Source organism: Enhydra lutris, unplaced genomic scaffold (assembly GCF_002288905.1).
Source record: "Enhydra lutris kenyoni isolate GAN:26980312 unplaced genomic scaffold, ASM228890v2 scaffoldscaffold16, whole genome shotgun sequence".
In the NCBI taxonomy this organism is placed as follows: domain Eukaryota; kingdom Metazoa; phylum Chordata; class Mammalia; order Carnivora; family Mustelidae; genus Enhydra; species Enhydra lutris.
Genome location: NW_019154100.1, coordinates 19,741,440 through 19,762,673, shown reverse-complemented (window position 1 = coordinate 19,762,673; position 21,234 = coordinate 19,741,440). Strand labels below are relative to the sequence as shown.

At 38.3% G+C, this 21,234-nt stretch overlaps 1 protein-coding gene across 14 annotated transcripts in view; it reads right to left on the bottom strand.

Moving 5' to 3' along the window:
* LOC111147209 (histone deacetylase 9) overlaps window positions 1-21,234 on the bottom strand; it is a 926,500-nt gene that overhangs the window by 370,713 nt on the left and 534,553 nt on the right. For all 14 annotated transcript variants that reach the window (XM_022503097.1, XM_022503098.1, XM_022503099.1 and 11 more), the window contains 3 exons: window positions 19,396-19,518; window positions 16,155-16,365; window positions 15,479-15,696 (listed from right to left, as the gene is read on the bottom strand). In XM_022503097.1, the coding sequence (XP_022358805.1) occupies window positions 15,479-15,696; window positions 16,155-16,365; window positions 19,396-19,518 (552 nt within the window). The remainder of the gene's footprint in view (window positions 1-15,478; window positions 15,697-16,154; window positions 16,366-19,395; window positions 19,519-21,234) is intronic.

Sequence of the window (21,234 nt, the reverse complement as noted above, 5' to 3'; positions counted from 1 at the left end):
GTATAACAGAGATTCTTGTGGGGAGAAAGACTGACCTAAGGAAAGGTATTAGACAGGTGAAGGAGGCTGCAAGAGCCCCTTGGAGGGACAATCTGCAAGCAGACGGCTGCAGTTCATCTTCTGGGTGGATGCTTGGTGAGCTGTAGAACATTTCCCTCTCGCTACAAAAGCTTAGCTAGGAAAATTCATGGGAGCTAGCGCATCAGAGCTGGCGGACCAAGGACACGTATGAGTCAGGCAGACACCTCTGGGAGGCATTCAGAAGTTCCTGCACATAAGAGTCTCTGTGGGGAAGAGAGAAGAAAACCATATGGGATGTGTGGCTGTGAGACAAGAACTGAGGGGGCCGTTCATGAAAGGCCCATGAGGGAGCACGTGAGCATTGTTCTGGAAACGTCCCACCAAAAGTCCCTGCTTACTGAGGAATGACTCTGCAACTTCCATGTTTGACTACAGAGACTATTCAGTTACCAAGAGGGAACTGCAGATACCGCCTGCTAAGTAAAAGGAAAGTCTATTGCTATTTCCTTCTCAGTCCCAGTCCCAACATGGCCCCTCACTACCTTGACTTCCTCACATCCGATAGTCTTTTTCTCTGCTCTACCTCAGTGCCCAAAGCTGTGATCATACCCTAGCCCTGGTCTTCATTGGTAGCTGTACACTTTCTTAAATCAGTTTCAAACATGATGTCTTTTTGACTCCTTCTCAGAATATTCTGACCCCAACCAGTCCTAATGCATTCTTGCTGCCACCAGTTCCCCACACCCCCCACATCCCTCCTTGCTGGACTAGGCTCCATTCTCCATTATTAAAAATTACTCCCTTGGGGCACCTGGGTGGCTCAGTTGGTTAAGCATCTGACTCTTGATTTCAGCTCAGATCATGATCTCAGGGTCTTGGGATTCTGTCCCATGTCGGGCTCCACCCTTAGGGGGAGTCTGCTTAAGACACTCTGCTTTCTCTCCCTCTCTCTCTCCCCCTTCTCTCTCTCTCAAATAAATAAAGAAATCTTTTTTTTTTTTTTTTTAATCACTCCCTTACATTGTTTTCAACTCCCCTGCCCTTTTGAATACGGGTTTTACTGGAAAAGTAAGACTTCCAACCTCAGTTAATACTACAGCTCTGCCAAACACAAGCAACTGAATAAGCTGGGAAGCAAACAAACGAATTACCATCATGCTGAATGTTTCTCTTTAGATTCATGAGCAAAACCCTCAAAAGGGCCCTCAGCGCTGCCTGGCAATCCTACCACATTTCTCTAGTTAATTCACTCCCATTCTTTCAATGACAATTTCAAACTACCTCCTCTCTCCTCAGACCTCTAAAATCCAGACCTCTTCTTTTTTTTTTTTTTTAAAGATTTTATTTATTTACTTGACAGATGACGGAGATCACAGAGAAGCAGGCAGAGAGAGAGGAGGAAGCAGGCTCCCTGCTGAGCAGACAGCCTGATGCGGGGCTCCATCCCAGGACTCTGGGATCACGACCTGAGCAGAAGGCAGAGCCACCTAGGCGCCCCCAGACCTCTTCTTCACTACCTGCTGTTGCCTGTGCTTATTATTTCACTGAGAAGCAGAAGCCTCTGAGGAGAAACTCAACATCCTGCTACCATCGCATTTCCCAAGCGGCCCGTTCACCCTTCCTCCCATTATTCTGCAAGCAGTGTCTACACTCTTATCTCAGGCAATCCCTCAGCTTACGGTCTGGATCCTGTCCACTCCTGCAATGATCCACTCTGTTCTCCAACACACATTTCCCCTCTCTGCTGTAATATTCTTATTTGCGCATTTTCAAAGTGATTTTAAATAAAACCTCCCTTGCTCCCCCCACCAAGGAGTGGGGAGCAAGGGAGTATGTACCTCCATTATGTACCACCATTATGTACCTCCCTTCACAGCAAAACGCCTTGAGTTATCTCTCTTTACTGACTTCATTTCTCTTTTCCTGTTCTCTTTAGAATTCATGCCAACAAGGCTTTCATCTGCACTATTTGACCGAAAATTCTCCTGTTGAAAGTCAGTAATGACCGCATTCACGCCAAATCCAGTGGCAATTTAATTGGGATGTTAATAAGTGTCAGTGAGGGTAAAGCACTTCACAAAGGGCACCAAGACACAATCACAGAATCTTTGAAGGTAAGAGGCTGGTATTACTACAACTAAAGACCAAACTGTGTGCTAACTCCTGGATTGTAACTTTCCACAGATACCAAGTAGGTTAAAGAAAATCTCAAATAGTGACCAAAGGCTTAGTGTTCACAGAATATATCATACGTACATTTTAACAAAAAACCTTCTGAATTCTGACCTGTTAATGTATTTCTGAGGTCACAGATGTACCCAGAAACCTCATCGTTTAGTCCATGAATCAATTTTGGTCAGTATTTACAACCTCATGGACACAGATGCATATATAACAATGTTCTGTGTGCAATAAAGAAACAATGCCATTTATTCTAGTCAGTTCCTTTGGCTTCATCTACACTTGTGATGTACTAAAGGAAACATGAGAGAGAAAAGTGCCAGAATGAGTAACGCTATGATAACTGGGCAAGATGGCCAAATGGCAAAATGATCTTCCAAGGGCAGAATTCCTTGATGGTTTGTTAAAAAAAAAAAAAAATTTTTTTTCTTGACATAAAACAGTAACTTATGAGTACAGACTATATTCATATAAAATGTAGTCACTGGAAAATTTCTAATAGCATTCTTCAAACCCTTATTTTATAAAGAAGGAAATTCATGTCCAAGAGAAGCTGCGCCATCTCCAAAAACAAACAAACAAAAAAGAGTAGAAACCCAGAATTTTTTATACCCTTCCGGTTTGCATTCTACTCTGAAACAGCCATGTTCTGATGGCAACCAAGTTAATATAAATAATTCCAATGTCTCCCCGAGCTCCAAATTTGCATATTCAGCTGCTTCCTTAACATCTTCCCTTAGATCTAGAATACCTAATAGGTATCAAAAACTTTAAAGGGCTCAAAGAAGACCTTTATTCATCTCCTACTCAAATGTATTGCTCACCTCATTTTCTCATCTCAGTGAACAGCAATACCCAATTGCACGAGTCTTGTCCTTGATTCTCTCTGGCTCATCTTTTTGCTAAATAACCCAAATCCTAACTGATGTTCGGTAACAGCAGTTTGACATTTTCCTTCCCAGGTTATGAAGCAAATGATAATGTCTACATGAGCATTAACTACCACTTTTTCACCATCTCTGAAATGAAATATGTGCTTTTGCGAAGTTTCACAAAATACAGAAGTGATATATGGGGATCTCCGAGAGACGGTTTTGCAAATTGTAAATGCAGACAAGGAGTTAACCTACACTTCTTACTCCAGGTATCTGACTAAAGCTGTTTTTCTTTAAGCCTGCAAATCTGCCAGCGTGGAAAAATTAGCAGTTAACATCAGCAAGAAAAATCTATAGCCCAAAGTCACAGAAAACCTGCCTGCCGGGTTTAACTTATTTTAGGATTTTTAAAATAAAAAAATTACTTGATGTTGTCTGTAAGTTTCTGGCTCTTTCTGAAGACATTCAAGTCTCCAATTGTGTTGTGTCGTATGTGTTTTTGAACTTCAAATGTGACCATTACAAACACGGTATGGGCGAAGCCTCTTCTAATTTGTACTGTCGCTGAGTGGCCCCAGATGCAGGGAGGAGCTGTCTGCTTACTCTCAGTGGGGTAGCAGAGTCTCCCTTTGGTTGAACATCTGGAGGTGATCCCCCAGCAAAGTTGAGCCTTGCTGGCTACAAAACACAAGACGAAACATCTGTGTGACAGATAAATGTGTGAGCCTGTGTGACTCTCGGCCGCGGGCCCATCTGTAAAACACACCGTGTGTCATTCGTCTGACACCAGGTGCACTACTTTGGTGGGGAACCCAGCTGAGAGGAAGATCATGGCTGTGCTTCTCCTACTCCTTCCCTTTCATCTGTGCTTTTCCTCATCTGTCAGTGTTTCTCCATGTTCTCCCTGCCACTGACGGCGATCGTACTGAACACCAAGAACGGAGTGGCCAATCTATGACCGCTCTGGGCTTGTAACACACACACACACACTCCTCCACACTCACAATGACATCCTATAGACCGGGCAGGATAATTTATCTATGTATCGAACACCTTTAGGCGTGATCATTCCATTCTTGTCAATCCCTGCTAGGCTCATAATTATGGCAGATCCATAATTTCGATGTTTTATATTCCATGTTAAATATCATATAGTCTACTGGCAAATGATGTAGAATTCATGAAATAATATTTAAAGGCCGTGCTGCTAACCTTTACACATGAGTGCATTAAGCTCGTCTCTGTGTAAGTTACACTGTTTGAGAAAATCTGGAAATCAACATAAGTTTAAGTGCTATCGAATAAAGTAGCTTTAAATTCCATATTTTGAATTTTTCTCGAGGAGATCTTTCACGTCCCCACAAATATCTTCAGATTTGGAAGGGTAACTAAGAACAAGAGTGTATGAAGAGTAAGTCAGTTACTGATGGACATCTGGTTTTCTGAAATTGTCAACAACCCATTAAGCACAAGTGTTTGAATGTGATTATTAAACTATGCAAAGTGACCTTCAACCCAACTCATCACTTTCTTATTTTGCCTCAGATTTGAAGACAGATTTTACTTGGGGAATGGCACGAGTTTTTGTTTTTGTTCTTTTTTTTTCTTTTAAATAAATGCAAAATTCTTCTTTTGGAAAATGAAACCTTTCCCTTAAGCTCCAAGGAAACTAGATTTTAAAACAATGATAAAATTCTGTCTCAAATCACAAATAGATTAGGTATGTACCAACTGTTCTCAAAAACAACACGCAGAGCATGGAGGGCTTTCAAATTGAGAGGTCTACTTAGAGAAGCACTCTGCCTCAAGCCAAAATACTCTATGCTATTTCACTTTTGTGCATTTTAGGGAAATTGCCAGAAGAACACAAACTAAATAACAAGAGAGAAATATTTTCTAAATATTGGTTCATTATCCATACTTATTAAAAGTCTAACTGAAAAATCTTCCTTCTTACCAATATTGAAGAGATATAAAACTAATCTAGGGATGAAGTGAATTCTTAATAAAAACATGTTTGTCTGTATAACTTTAATGGTTGTCTAAAACAATGCCTGCAATTAAAATATCCTTTCTCTGGTTTCAAATCACACTAGTAATTCAATATTTTAGATGAGTGTTAACTTCTGGAAAGGCTACTGAAAATTTCCTCCTTTCAGTGTTTCCCGTGAGTTTGAGAAAGCTACCCACCTACTCTTTCATTCATTGGACAATTTTTTATTGAGCACTTACTATATGCCACACCCTGAGAAGTGCCATCAGGCAACCTCTCAGAGGAAGAGGCAGAAAATAAGCAACTGAAGACTGGAACTTAATGTGTAGAGAGTGATGGGGAAAGGGGTGAGCATCTGTGTCTAATTTGTATGGGCAGGGAAGGACCCTCAGAAGAGGTGATGTTTGAGTGAAGAGAGACTCCAATACCAAGATGGGAGTTATGAGAAGATCTGGTGGTTGAACATGCCATTAAGAACAGTGACTAACACAACTGCTGGGGCTGAAATGACATTCCCCACAGACTGGAGAGGAGGCCAGCATAGCTGAAGGTCAGCAAGTAAGGGAAAGGAGTGGGAGATGAGGTCAGCAATGGGGGCAAGAGCCAGATCATGACAGCCTTATAGGCCACAAAAAGATTGGATTTTATCCTTTGTACAATAAGGAGCAATTGGGGAGTTTTAAACAAGCTCTTGACATAATTTGATTTGTATTTGTAAATGGTTACTCCAAGTGTTATAGAAGATTGGATTGAGGCAGGCAAAAGTAGAAACAGAAAGATCAGCTTTCAGAACATAAATCCCCAGCAAGAGAGAGTAACGAGACTTAACCAGAACACAAATGAGCTATTTTTCCTTCTTTTACAACACTGTGTAATCTTATGTCTTTTTATTACATAAATAGGATTCCCCCCCCAAAAAATCCCCTTTCCAATCTTCAGGTGATAGTATGCTTTCTTTCAAAGATTTCTTTCTTTGCTTTTTAATGGTAATGTACAGAGGCACAGTTAAGGAAAGTCACCGTTGGTGATTCTGGACCGAGCCTCAGAATAGACAAGATCTCAAAGCCAATGATCTTCAAATCAATTGATTCATAAACAACTCCCTTTCTCTCCATTGATCAACCCTTGCTTTGGTAATCTGGAAAGCAGCACAAGCTCTATTTAAAAATGGATGACCAAGAATAAACCCCAGAAAATAATAGCCACATGGAAATATGGGTCCCAGTGTAGCCAGATTTTCAATTTTTCAGACAATGCCAGAAATCCAGATTTGTATTTGAAATCTTTCTATTTTTAAAGATTAACCAATTAAAAAAAAAAAAAAGACTGACCAATAATTGAAATGCTTGTTAAGATACTAGGCAAGCCAACAACAGCAGTTCAATGGAATGGTTCCAGTCCACAAAGTGTCTGCCTATGACCTCTGAAAATAATCCCTTATGGCCCTTCTTACTTCAACATTCTAGGGTTTAGATCATTTCGAGCTGATGTCTGCCTGCTCTTAAAATATGCCATCCTTCATACTTGTGAGTTGTTTTATGTTCTCTACATGGTAAAAAAATTCAACTACTTTGCCAGGGTTTGGAGGTAGGGATCGACTACAAAGGAACGACACAAGGCAAGTTTGGAAGGGGAAGGAACTGTTCTATATCTTGACTGTGGTAATTGTGTGACAATAGGCATTTGTGAAAACTCAATGAATTGTACAGCAAGAGGAATGCATTTTGCTGCGTAAATTATACCTCACTAAATAATTCAATAATTAACAGTAATACTGTTCCAAAGAGAAAACAAGGTCTGCTTCATGATGAATACAAAGGCTCAAGCTGGAACCAAATTGAGTGGTTTGGTTTACAACAAAGTAGGCTGATGCAAGATTGAGGCAAGTAGGAAATCTGTATCTTGGAAATATTTTAGCACTTCCAGACAACCAACCATTTTCATTAACAGAATAAGGAAAATGAAGCTATTAGTGCTACAGAAGAATAGAAATGCTGCATTAAAATTTAGTGCTTACCGTGATCATGAAGCACTTTCAGTACCTCCTTTCATGCACTCCTCACTATAAACCTCTAAAACCTGCAGATTAGAGAATTACTGGATGAGGAGGTTCAATACTTTGTCAAAAGTTGCAAAATTAGTAAATAATTCTGCAGGACATCATACACTTCTCTCGGCAAGGTCATCAAGCATTCTAGATGTTGCATTTCATATGAACTATTCATTATATAGAACGTTCTTTGACTAGAATGATCTGTTTGCAGGTCTATGGGTTGTTCAAGGGAAAGAACATGCCTTCCTATTTTCATTTTTAGCATGCAGCATAATGGTTGCTAGCAAATCTTTGGGAAACACCATGAACGACTCCATGCCAGGAAATTATTTTTTAGAAGTGATTTTTTTATTGCTGGTTGATACAACTAAGTTGATAGCAAGAGAGTAAGGGTGCATTTAGGATATGCAAGGTTAGCCCTGGATGCAATTCTGCCTGAAGGAATGGGAATACTCTAGGATCATATGACATTTCAGGGTCACTCTAACCCCTGAGATTTCATATGTATTTAGAGAAAGGGCAGAAAGATACAGGGGACAAAAACTAAAATCAGGACTTTATAAGCAACCAAAATCTATAACAAAGAGACTGCCACACATTGGTGGTTTTCATGTCCACAAATCACTTAGCTTTATTAAAAATTCCTTAGTAAGACTTAATTATTTCATCCTGTCAAATGAAACTATTTGTCAAGGTTGAGAAACAACCGAATTATTTAGCTTCCCTCTCCCTTTGAACAGCCCGGAATCAACATCAGTCAAACTATTCACATGGCTTAATTCCCCAGATAATTTTCTTTCCCCTATTTTCTTACCTCATAGTCATGTCCAACTATTGTTTTTCTCATTCAGTAAAAGCATCTCTGACTAGATTAACAGTGCAGAGTGAAAAGGAAAGGTCGAGGTCCTTCCCTTGGTCTTCGAGTTATGAAAGCAACACTGGGAACGTTTATGAATGTTACCCATTAATCCACTGAAATGGTCATTTAGTTTCTTTTACAAACACGGGATTTCATCACATGTAATAATAAAGCAACAAGCCATTTTCTGTATATTATAAACCATCAACTTGTAATTATGTAGTGAAATGCTTCTATATGAATTCTCTGTGATGATGTAAGCCGGGATGGCAGTAAGTGGTTTTTTTGAAGCCCAGCACATACCTACACAGATCTATTTACACTGGGCTAATCATGTCGAAATAACATCTATTTAAGGGCAAAGTCGAAGTTTCTTCTATAAACCTCTATAGATAGATAAATAATCTAGGGGGCTTTTTACTGTTATAAAATTAAGACTGCCTTTTGGTGCCTGCTAAAGTTTTTGGACATACTATCCATCTAATGGGCAAAATGTAATCCTAAATTGTTGATTAAAGACTCTGCCTGGAAACCTACTGTCAAACGGAGAGAGAGAAATTAAACCTGACAACAGTAATGTCTACTTTCCTAAATGAAAGCCCAGTTCAAGTTTCTACTCATCCATTTTTCAAAACTTAAAACAAGGCATTTTCCAACCACCCATGGATGAGATGCCAAATTTGCATTTCAGCTGAACTCAATGAAGTCAGTAGACTTTCAGCATCAGGCTCGCTCAAAGCTCTTACGAGAAGATTTTTCCCCAATCTAAAAAAAAATAATAAAAATAACAATTTTGCAATGTCAGGGCCTGGCCGTACTGCACCCACATTACACCGTTGGGAAGCTTTATGATCCAGTGGATATCTGAATGTCCCCCCATGAGAGCCACGTAGAGAGGCTTCCAACTTACTAACCGGATGGAGGGCAATGTGAGAAAAGTTGAGCAGTGGGGTCAGGAAAAGGAGTTTCTTCATCTTGATAAATCCAAACCAATACCAAAAATTAAGACATAAAATAAGATCATCCTCCTTTTTTGTTTATTTGTTTGCCTTGCCTTTAATTGTAAGCTTTCTACTTTGGGCAAAAATAAAATTAGGAAAATGTTGTCTTGGGGTGCTTGGCTGGCTCAGTTGGTAGAGCATACCCATGATTCTTGATCATGTGACTCTTGGTCTTGGGGTTGTGAGTTCGAGCCCCACATTTGGTATGGAGCTTACTTAAAATAAAAATGTATTTAAAAAAAAAAAAAGAAAAAGAAAAATCTTGTCTCCTGCTCCATGATAAAAACAACACTAAAATCCTAAGTTTAGGTTTAGGATAGACTTTTGGGTCATTCAACCTATGTCAACTGCTGTCAACCTCTGTCAACTGCTAGTCTTGTCATGTTGGTCCACCTACTCAAACCCTGGAAATTAAACTTAGTGGGGCGCCAGGTGGCTCAGTTGGTTAAGGGTCTGCCTTAGGCTTGGGTCATGATCCTGGGACTCTGGGATCAAACCCAGGGTTGGGGCCTCCCTGCTCAGTGGGAAGCCTGCTTCTCCCTCTCCCTCTGCTTCCTCTGCTTGTGCTCTCTTGCTCCCTCTGTCAAATAAATAACATCTTTAAAAATAAATACAACTCATTAAATTCTGTGATACTAAAAAGAGTGAGTTGTTAAGTTTGAGAAGATGACATACATAACAATGCTGGCTTGGTGTCCCAGTTTACAGTGGATCCTCCTTATAACAGGGAGCTGGTATTATGGAAAAGATACCCAAAGTACCTTTGGAGAAGGTGTGGGAGGATGCATAGCTTTTAAAAGAAGGGGAAGGAAAGATACCCTTGGAGTAACAGGCACAGCAAAGAGCAGAAACTGGTTCATGGTTCTCCTCTAATCACACTTAAAATGTCAATCTTCCCACAAGGAAGCCATGGTTAGAAGTACCTTGATTAAAATAAAGCTAATACATAACAAATAACATGGAGGACATAGGGAGATGGAGAGGAGAGGGGAGTTGAGGGAAACTGGAAGAGGAGATGAACCATGAGAGACTATGGACTCTGAAAAACAATCTGAGGGTTTTGAAGGGGCGGGGGGTGGGAGGTTGGAGGATCCAGGTGGTGGGTATTGTGGAGGGTACGTATTGCATGGAGCACTGGGTGTGGTGCATAAACAATCAATTCTGTTACGCTGAAAAGAAATTTTAAAAAAATAAAGCTAATATAAAGCATTTCCTTTGGTGTTTGATAATAGGAAGTGTGACTTAAAAAATGTAAACTTTCTGGAATGCTATATCTTTATAGTTGTTGTTCTTCAAATATATCTCCTTGGAAAAATATGCACTTTGCTCAATAGTACACAAAATAGTTCTATTTTAGAAATGCCTTCTGGGATATTTTATAAGGAAACAAGTCACATACACGCACGCACGCATGCTATGTTTGTGCTGACCACAGGCAGCAAAGAGTATGGTCCCATGGGCTGCTGTGGATGGATGATCGGGGACAAGGAGTGGATATGAATCATGAGGGGTCATAAAGAATATATAACACCGATGTTAGAAAATTATCTCAAGAAAAAGAATAAAAGAGATACTACTCAAATAAAAGATCAAATTCTCTTCCAAAAACGAATGAAAACTCCCCATTTGTTCCATTCCAGCACTTGAGGAGAATTAGATTCATGCCTTCCTTGTCAGACATAATATCTACCTGCTTTAATAAGGGCAACACAGGACATCTGCTTGGCCTCTCCTTTACTCAGCTCGTCTTAGATATATTTTTATTATGATAAAATAGCACTCATGTCAAAATGCCTAAGTATCACAGTAATAAATATATAATAAATACTTATATCTACAGTGAACCTTGACATATAGAAGATATCATCTCATAATTTATGTGGGTTTTTAAAAAAGGTGTTGGCTGATATCCAGTCAAAGGAATGCATAAGATATTTATCACAGAGCATATTACCAAGAGAGAAAGAAAGAAAGAAAGAAAAAGAGAAAGAAAGAAAGAAAGAAGGAGAAAGAAAGAAAGAAAGAGGGAAAGAGAGAAAGAGAGGAGGAGGAAGGGAGGGAGCAAGAAAGGAGGATATAAAAAGGACAAGATAACTCAGAGAGGTAACTAAATAAGTCTCATCTTACTTCCTCAAAGAAACAATTTTCTTCCTCATGTCCCCTATCCAAGTATTTAACATACTGTATTACTGTTTACTCTGTTTACTGAATATTTCATTCCTCTGCTCCCCACACTGTAAGCTCCAGGAGGACAATGAATGTTATTATTCTCTTGGTGCCTAAAATAGCATCTGGCACAAAGCAAGAATTCAATGAGTTGCTAAATGGATAAATGTATAATAAATCAGTATTTCATTCAAATAAGTCCTGAATGAAGAAGTTTCTTGAAATTTCTGCTCACATGGGTTTGATAGAATGAGTACCAAAAATATGGATACTAGAAAAATTCTAGTTAAAGTAGAAATTTAGTGTGCATCAATGCTATTCTGTTAATACTATAATAGAAATGACTTAAAGAAGGTTTTCATTGGGTAGGGGGCAGAAGTCTATGCCAAATTATCTCACAACAAAAATGCATGAAGACACTGAGGAAAATTTCTGTATATCATTCCAATAGTGATACAACTAGAGATTTGTCCTTCTATTAATTAGGTAGTGCTTGGAATACTTCAAAAATCATAAAAATGGTCAAGTAACTTCAGAGTGTTTTACTTTCATTGATCACAGTCTTATTTTACCAGAAATTCTGTTGCAATATTTAAACTTAGAATGAGCCCAGAAGAAAATTACCAATACTCTCTTACTTTTTTGTTTGCCATTTTGTATCTATGGGAAAGATTCCTCTTAGAAAGCTTTTTAATCTTCCAATAAAAAAATGAAAGATAACCGGGAAAAACAACAGTCTTCTTTTGATGCTAGTATAAAGAAACTCTTGGTTTTTTGAAAAAACTCACAAGTCGTCATTATAAGAATATACCATACGATAGTAACAGAAATTGTTAAATGCATTTCTCATTTTAAATATCTCAAAAAAAAAAAAAAAACAACCCAAAGAAACGTGCAAGCCATGACTTTCTTATGGCTAAACTTCTCAAAATACTTTCCTTGAAAACTGAGTATTCAAACCGATGGAACAGAGAGACAAATCATTCTGATGGGTTTTCCACTCACCTTTCTAGCTTCTATAACAATGCAAATACTATGTAAATCCATTCCAGGCATATTTCTGCTAAACTATTAAATACTTACATCTTAACTGCATGAGACAAATAACTATATTATGACACACAAATTTCCACTGTAAATGTCATTAAAGTAATAAGCAAGGGGTAGGTAAGTTATTTAGTATGATTAATAATATTTATGTTGTAGAGTTACAACAGGCAGGAATGACTGCTTTCATAAATGCACTCAAACAATAGCAAGATATTAGAAAGTTTTCAAAATTTAGTAAGTTAATTACTGTGTAAACACTGCTCTGAAAAGTACAGCTTTGCTTTTAATTCTTCTAAGGATTATTAGCAATTCCATTATATCATTAAAAATTTCATAGCAGGAAGGACAATCATATTTCATAGGATACAGGTTTAGGGATAAATCTACTTAGTTTTTTCTTCATTGTCATTGTATTTTTTGCTTCTCCAAATCTTAAAAAAAGAACCATAAAAAAAGTTGAGGGAGCAAACGGAAAGGACATTTTCAAATACGTTATCTGCGCACCTACGTCTTTATGTGAGCATGTATTTCCTGCTGTAGGAAGTTGCTCAAGAGCAGGGACCATGTTTTTATGATGCCAATTATTTGGCTCTAAACTGACATCACTCAATACAGATTCATGTGTTATACCAGGAAAAAAATGATATAAATTAAAGTTTCTGTGGTTATTTCTCATTAATGGTCACTCAAAATGGTTAGAGTGTACATAAATATATGATCATACAGAAACTCTTTGGTTTTGGCATCTAAGTTTTGGCCCTCACATAATGTGAAATAAATGTTTTCATCACCTCACAGGGAAGGGAGAGCAGAAACAATTCATTTCTTGATAATTCTATTGTGAATACTTCAGAATAGGGACAGAAATTCAATATTTTCTTTAATAAGATTCTTCTCTGTTCCCTTAGACAATTGAGGGCAGGTGAAATAGTTTCAAAATCTGGGGACTACCCAATGTGCATATGCCATTGGACCGAACATATGGAATACATACTTGGAGAACAGCCAACAAGAGACCTGCTTGAGTAATCTAAACACCCAAGCTGAGAGGGGTTAATATATAAAGATCAGCTTTGTACTTTGAAGTTTTCTGGACTTCATTTTGCCTAATTAAGACAAGATTTAATAATCAAACCACTGTACAAACATGTACCTGAAAGTATAGGTTTGTTTCTAATTTGGGGAAGAATTCTTAACAGATTCCAAGGAATCAGCTCCACATGGGAGAAGGTCTCTGATAAGATTTGCTTTTCTCATTGCTCAATGCAAATGCCTGCTTTTCATCTTGGTTTCTTCCATGTGACTGAGGTTAGCATCCGCTTGTCAAAATCTCAAGTGTGATACTAAAATATAAAGATTCTGTTATCAGCATACCACAGAGTCTGAAATAATGTATTCCAAAATATTCTTTAAAGTATTCCTAGGAATCTAATGAACTTAATTCCAGATCAAAATATTATGAGGCAATGGGGTGGGTGGGTGGCTCATTCAGTTCAGCATCAGACTCTCGCTTTCAGCACAGGTCATGATCTCAGGACTATGAGCTTGAGTCCTGCACTGGGGTCTGCATTAGGCATGGAGCCTGCTTAATATTCTCTCTTTCTCCCTCTTCCTCTGCCCTTCCCCTGCTCATGCTCCCTTGCTCTCTCTCTCTCTCTCTCTCTCTCTTTAAAACAAAACATACAAACAAGAAACAAGAACAAAACCCCAAAAACAAAACAAAACAAAATAGTATGAGGCAAAAGGTAGGATTTCCAATTTTCTTCCTTCATAAATTTTTCGCATTAGTCACCAGACAATTTATGTAGTAAATTTATGTAGTAAATACGTTGTAGTTTTAAGTAGTGCTGAGAGACCACAAAACAAACAAGCCGAACTCTACCACAATAGAGCAAACATACACAGAGTCACATTCAGGTCAATGAGTACCAGGCCACTCTTACAAGAAGGAAGTTGGTCTCCTCCAGGGAGACTGCCTTGGTACAAAATAATTTGATAAACTTAGAGAAATGTTGTAGCAATAACAGCATCAACCTGATGATATATAAAGAGCATGTGGTATCGTGGACTGCCATGTGCAGTGTAGTAAGAGACAGCATGAAAGGCAGTGGCCATGGCCATCCATCGCCAGCGCCCATTTCCCTCCCCCCCACCCCCACATCATCTTTGAAGGCAGCAAAGGGCTGGGCTGTTCAGTTGTATGGTCTTCAACCCGAGCTCCCTTCCTGGCTCTGCCCTGTGAGAAGAGAAAACCTCTTGCCCTGCCTGCAGTAAAGTGAGCATCTGATGAAGAACCCCTTTCTCCTACTGCTATTAGAAGGGTGATTAGGCCTTTACCCACAAGGCATTGCTTTGTTTCTGTCACGATGCAATAAAGCTCTTCAACAGTAAGCCAATTTTTAGCTACCTTTAGTAAACAGAACGGCATTTCTTAATAATCATACCTCTGAAGATTTTGTAGATGATACAGTAACAAAGAATAGGATATGAACCATGCTATTCATAGACTCATGCTAGCTGGGACGATGATAATGCCAATAACATGCCCAGGAATGAGAAGACTTGGCTTTGTAAACCTGTCATAGAGGAGGGTAGTGTCAAAACTGAGTAGACGAGTTTGCTTATGAATTCAAGGAAGATGTTTTATGGGCCTGGCCTGCCTGACATTGTTATATTGTAATCACTGTTTCTTTGTGGTTGCCTCAGCAGAAGAGCGCCTAAGGATGTGGTGCGATACGGACATCAGCTTCCCACTTGGCCACAATAAGGCTGCCAGAAAATTACCACACATTTCTGAGAAGTTGCTTCAAACGCAGTTTGGACTAAAATGGGGCATGCTAAAAAATAAATAGAACACAGATACATACAAGTTGCTGAGAAATAGTTTGTGGGCTCACCTTGTTGTATCTGCCTGCACCTGTGGGAACTTTTTGAGTTGTCAATCCACCATCTTCAACTCTGCCCCAAGCCTATTCTATGAAACCAAAAAAATGGGGCTCTGCACTCATGTGCCTGGATGTGCTTCTGAATTCAAATAGGTCCTCAATCATAGAAGCCCTCACCAATCAGTTATCTCAGTGTTGCTACAAACAAGCTGTGAATGTAATGAGGGTGAACATACTGATATTGTGAGGCTGTCCCCAGGGCTAGGATGGCAATCTCCTGTCGACGATGATGCAAAGATACCGACATTTTCCTTTTGTGTGCCCGGACCAGAGAAGGGAACCCCACTTTCCCCACTGGTGGTTGTGACCTCCTGACTTTGACTTGGGGGCTTACTTTGTTCATGTGGATCTGCTGCTGGTATTGCTTCTGCTTCTCCAAGAACTGCTGGTGTTGCTGCTGAATGACCAGCTGAGCCAACGTGCTCTGAGGCAGAGGTGCAGACTGGGTTCGATTCAGGGGCCTGTGACGGGGTAATTTGTGGGTACCTCTAATGCCAGGGGAAATTCTCTCCTTTGTTGCCAACGGAGACTGAGGATGTAAGGGAACTCCACCTGAAAAAAAAAAATATATATATATATATACATGTACACATATGCACAATTTTGCTTAGGAATAGACAAAACAAAACAAAAACACCCATAGAAAATAGATATAGGAGATAAATGTGATGAAAACTAGTGATTCTACTGGGCACACATCAGAAGAAAGCTAGGCTGTAGGGGATGGAGGGAGAAGTGCCAGAACATGAGACAGGTAAGCACCTGACTGGTGACTCACCAGTCATTCGCCTCAGTATGTATGAAGGTTAAATAAGGTGCGGTGTTTCCCCCGACCATATGTCTAGAGGAATAAACAGGAAAAGTAGCCTTTCCCACAAGACCAAGTCTCAGGGACACCCTTGTGTGACACTTTCAATCTTTAGGAGGGTCTTGAGCTAAAAAGACCTTACACCAGATCACAGATAAATCAAGCCCTAAAATGATCCGCGAATGGTGTCATGATTATTTACCAGCCACGAGAAGCTTCTGCTGTCGCATTTGTTCTTTCAATAAGAGATGCTGCAGGAGTGCTTGGTGGCTGCTATTGGGCTTTCCCTCTAAAGCAACGTGGGGATGGCTTGAAGTCGCTGGGATGCTGCCAGCGTACTGTCCAGGCAGAGGGACGCCTTGTCGGAGCGTCTGGGTCTCACACTTCTGTTTTTCTTTGAGTGAATTCGAAGCCTGTGTCAAGAAGTAACAGGATGGTAATCCTCTATCACCCACTAGGTCTGTACAGCATTAGCGGAGTTTCTTATTCCGTAATTCTCCCTCCCTCCACCCAAAAGAAAACTCCATCCAACTGATAGCTGAGTAGGGAAAATGTATAACGGCATGTCTTTTTTTTTTTTTTTTTTCCTTCTGGTTTGTTTTTTCTTTTAATTGAAGTGTAGGTGACATACAATATTACCCGCGTTTCAGGTGTACAACACAGTGATTCAACATCTGTATATACCAGATGTGCTCACCCTGATGAGGGCTGTCACCATCTGTCGCCAGACGAACTGATTACAATCTCACTGACTATATTCCCCTATGCTGTATTTTTCATCCCTGTGACTTACTTATTTTACCGCTGGAAGTTTGTACCTCTTAATCGCCTCCACCTCTTTTGCCCAACAGTGTGTCTTTTCAAACCAACCAAATTAATGGATGAGAAATAAAAATAGAGTTGAACTATTGGAGATAAGTTAGTATTGAACACCGTTGTACTGAACATAAAGATTTCCTTTCCACATTGAAAATAATGCTAATTTTAGGCTTAATAACTGGGAAGTTTATTTAAAAAATGTTTTAGCATACTGTTGAAGTAAAAAGGTATACTGGCAATGTAAAATGGATTCAAATCACTAAACTAATGACTCTATCGTAGCAGTGAAGAAGCTGGAGATAAAACTGTCTGTAGCTCTGGAGTTTCAAGCAAAAGGAGCAATTCCTCTAATAAGCTCACAGAGCTATAGGGTTCCAATATTTAATTTTTAAAATAAAATTCTTCAGCCAACCCAATGAAAGGTTATATAAAATATGCAGGACTTTGACTTAAACATGTATTTTGTATTAATTCACAACAGATCCCCAAATCTCTAAATATTGAAAATGACACTTCAGATACTTTTGTTTAATAACATAAACTACAAGTGAAATTAGATCAAATAAAAATGCTATTAAGAACTTGAAATGTATGATAACACAGTAATAAGGTAATAATAATTATATCATCAATAGTAATAATGAATTATCCTATTCAAAAAATTTAATGAATGGAGGTAATTTTGGTATCACAAAAGCAGAAGTCTAATACCTCAAAATTATGTGGCTTCTTTTCAAAACTCATGTTTCATCTTTCAAAATTGCTGTGCACCAGGGAAGCAAAGCAATTTTCAGTGATGGAGAAATTGAAGGACAAAGAGGTAAATGGTTTGTTTTAGTCACATGGCAAGTCAACGCAATGTTTAATCTAGAAGTGATTCCTTCTCCTGGCTTCTTTTCCTAAAAAATTTCCCACTATTCAGTGGGGAAATGGAATATTAGAGATCCCTTTGCCAAAGCAATGCTAAGCTTGAAAAATTAATTGTGATGGCCTCATCCACACCAAAATGGAAGCAAAGAAAAATGAAACTTCAGTCCAAACCACATTGGTTTATTCATCCAACGGTACCAAATTGTATTACCATTGAAACATTAAATGGTCTGGCATTAGTACTTGGTCCTTTGGGAAAAAATTCTCTCTGACCACATTAAAAGTGGTGTATATTTGTGTTAGCTGGTAGGAATGACTTAGAACAGCAAAAAAGGGTGGAAATAAAATGTTTATTCATGTGTCATAAGAAGCTTTTGTGTCACTATTTGCTTATCATCAGAAGAATAGGAAATAGAAAAATAGAAGAAAAACTAATTTTTAGTAAGTGGAAATGTGAAAACATCATCCATGAGTATTTATGTTCAGCTTCATCCCTAATTCCTTTTTTTCTTTTCACGAGAACCAACCATTTACAAATGCTTCACGTGACATTTCAAGGGGGTAACTGAAATCAGTTTATTTAAGCCTTTCATCTTCAATTCCGGATATAAAACAACATGCAAATCCCGCTTTTTCCTCACTGGTATAAGATTACTGTATCATGTAAGATAACATTCCACTCTATAAAAAATACCAAATATAACCAGATATCTTTTAGACTGATTGCATAATATAGATTGAACTCAATTACAAAATTTATAATTTTAAAATGTGAGTACAGGTGTGCTTGTACATACATTAGCCCACCATATAGAGGGCTTAAATTCTGAAAACAAATGAGGCACAAAATGGTCAACTTTTAAAAAATTTCCTGGTGTGGGCATATTATAAAAGATGTGAATTTGACTGCTAAAGTCTGACAAAATTGGTGCCAAGGGTTGAAATAAATTTCTCTTTAAACCCAATGTATCACAAGACTTCCGATAAGTACAAGTTAATTTACTCACATTTCACAGATGAATTTTTCCAGGGAAAGAGTACAAATCTTTTACAATGGCTAAAATTTATATTATTTTGGGGAATATGTGTAAAATAACTATTGCTATCTTCTGCTAGTAGGACAATTACCTCCCAGAGATCCTATTTCAGATGTCAGGACTTTTAAAGTAATTGATTCACTCTGAATCTCCTGGGAAGAATTTAATATTGCTCTTAGAGAGGTTTTCCAGATACATATTCCTGAGTACCGCAGAGTCCATAACTTAAATTCCGAAAATAAAGTCATTCACAAAATAAATTCTATAAACATATGCTGCTTTGCTTTGGAAGCTATGCTTCTCAATACTGGCCTGGGTTGAGTCTTAGGACTGCTACTCAATGGCTCTGTGACCTTGGGCTTTTAAGTATTCCAAGTCTCAGCTACTTCTTCAGTAAAAATGTGGCCTGTAATCTCTGTTTCATAGGACGGATGTGCGGAGGTACTAAGGTAATAGATTTGGAGGTGCTTTCTTTTCTAAAACCTATAAAACATTATATAAATGTTAGTCATTATTTTTATATATATTAGATACTGTGGAACCAGTGTAATTCTTTAATTAGAAATCAAACTGAACGTCTCTGCACAACTCAGAGTGAAGTGTGTGAATTCTAGGAGAAGCGAACTCTACCAAGTTTCCCTGAAGTCTGAATACACGAGAAATGCAAGAAGAGTTTCCCTCTGACATTATCCCTCAGGTCGCTGTGTAATGACTCACGTTGAGTTGCGTTGGCACTGCTGGAAGTCCCAAGGTAATGTTGGGCAAAGAGGGAGAGGTATAAAGACTTAGCAGGTTCATGGAATCTTCATGAATTAGAATGCGTTGCTGGGACACCATTTGCTGTTAGAAAAAAATGAAAAGACAGTCTCAAAACACTATTATATCATAAAATTTACTGTAAAATGTTCACATTTCAGAAAACAGATTTTATATTATCATAATTTGTCAAAATAGTGAAGTATTTCAATTGTTTATTTTATGATTTCTGTATCTGAAAGTTACATGTAAAAATTACAATAAAATTGTGCTCATTAGACACAATCACAGAATCTGAAAGAAAGGGTTTCAATGTTTGGTGTGCAAAATTCTTTTTAAAATTCTACCTTTATCAACCATAGTCCATGTATCTACCATCAATTGGTAAAGTATAACAATTAAAGTGACTAATTCCTACAGGTGTATTTTTGTATTACTGAGTGATGAGTATGTATCTAATACTGCTAGAATCATTATCTTTATATGGATTAAACATCACTTTACTGATGGGAACACTCACACAAGAAAATCTTAGATTAGATATCACCATATAGGACTTCTATGATTAATAGCATGGTTTTTTAAATATAAAATCTATGAATAGACAACTCCGTGTGGTGCATGTTTAGATCATTCATATTCAGAAGCTAAGCTAAATGCTAAAATGTTACGAGTTCCCCGGCCACAATAGGCTTCATTTACCCTGAAAATACCTTGAATGTTTTGGCATCACAGTCCTTTTTACAACAAATACCTTTTCTTAATCCAATACTAAGAGTCATGTTTTCCCACATGTGGCCTAATATGGTTGCTTGAATTACATTTTCTGTTTAACTCTTGCTTCCCTCCCAGAACTCTTATACAATAAGAGGTACAAAGGTCTTATTAGACTAAGGAACTCTGGCCCGATATGGTCCCCAAGGGAACAACATCCCTGAAAAAGAATACTCCATGTAACAGTATGACACAGTGACTGCTTTCTTCCCAAACAAAAAGCATATGGGACTCCAATAATAGACCACCTCCAAGAGGGATACTGCACACACGGGCTTTGACTAAAGTAAATATAATAACTTGTCAAGCATGTTTGGGGGAGCTGTAGATTTTCCCCTGGACAAACCTGGGATATCAATTAACTGGGGAAAGTATCATGTGCTAATACAATGCAACCTCAGAATGTCACTGAAGAATGATGCGCCACCAAAACACAGGATGTTATTCCAAAACATCACCTCAATCATACGTTTGTTTGGAGATGAGTCGTAGCCTTAACATAATAAGAGCAGGTTAAAGGAGATTTTTTTCCTCATTGCAACTTGGAATTCCAAGCTAAGTCAGATTTTGTTTTTTCTCAAAAGAAAGTCAGATATTCGTGCATGAACACCCAGAGGCATATTGAAACCTTTAACATTACACTGACCCTTTACAAAATTAAGGTTGTCTAAAACGCCACTGAATGACGATTGCTGGAGAAGATCTTTTATCATTACAGTGAGATTGCATGACTTTAGGAGCTCTGAGTAGCAGTTGCCTATTTGCTCTAATTAAAAAGGCAAGCTTTTATTTTGCTTACACTCATACGCTTTTAACATTAATTTCTAGTTTGGAATATATGCTTGAACAAAAAGAATGTTCGAGGAAGTAAAAAATATTTTAACTAGCTTATTAGCAGCAAATAGTAATTTACAATAAAATGATACTTCATTCACTTATCTGTTTTCAGAGAAGAGAAATACATGTGGAAAAACAAGCACTTCAAGTCATGTATACTATTCATTCCAGGTTGTATCTGCTTATCAC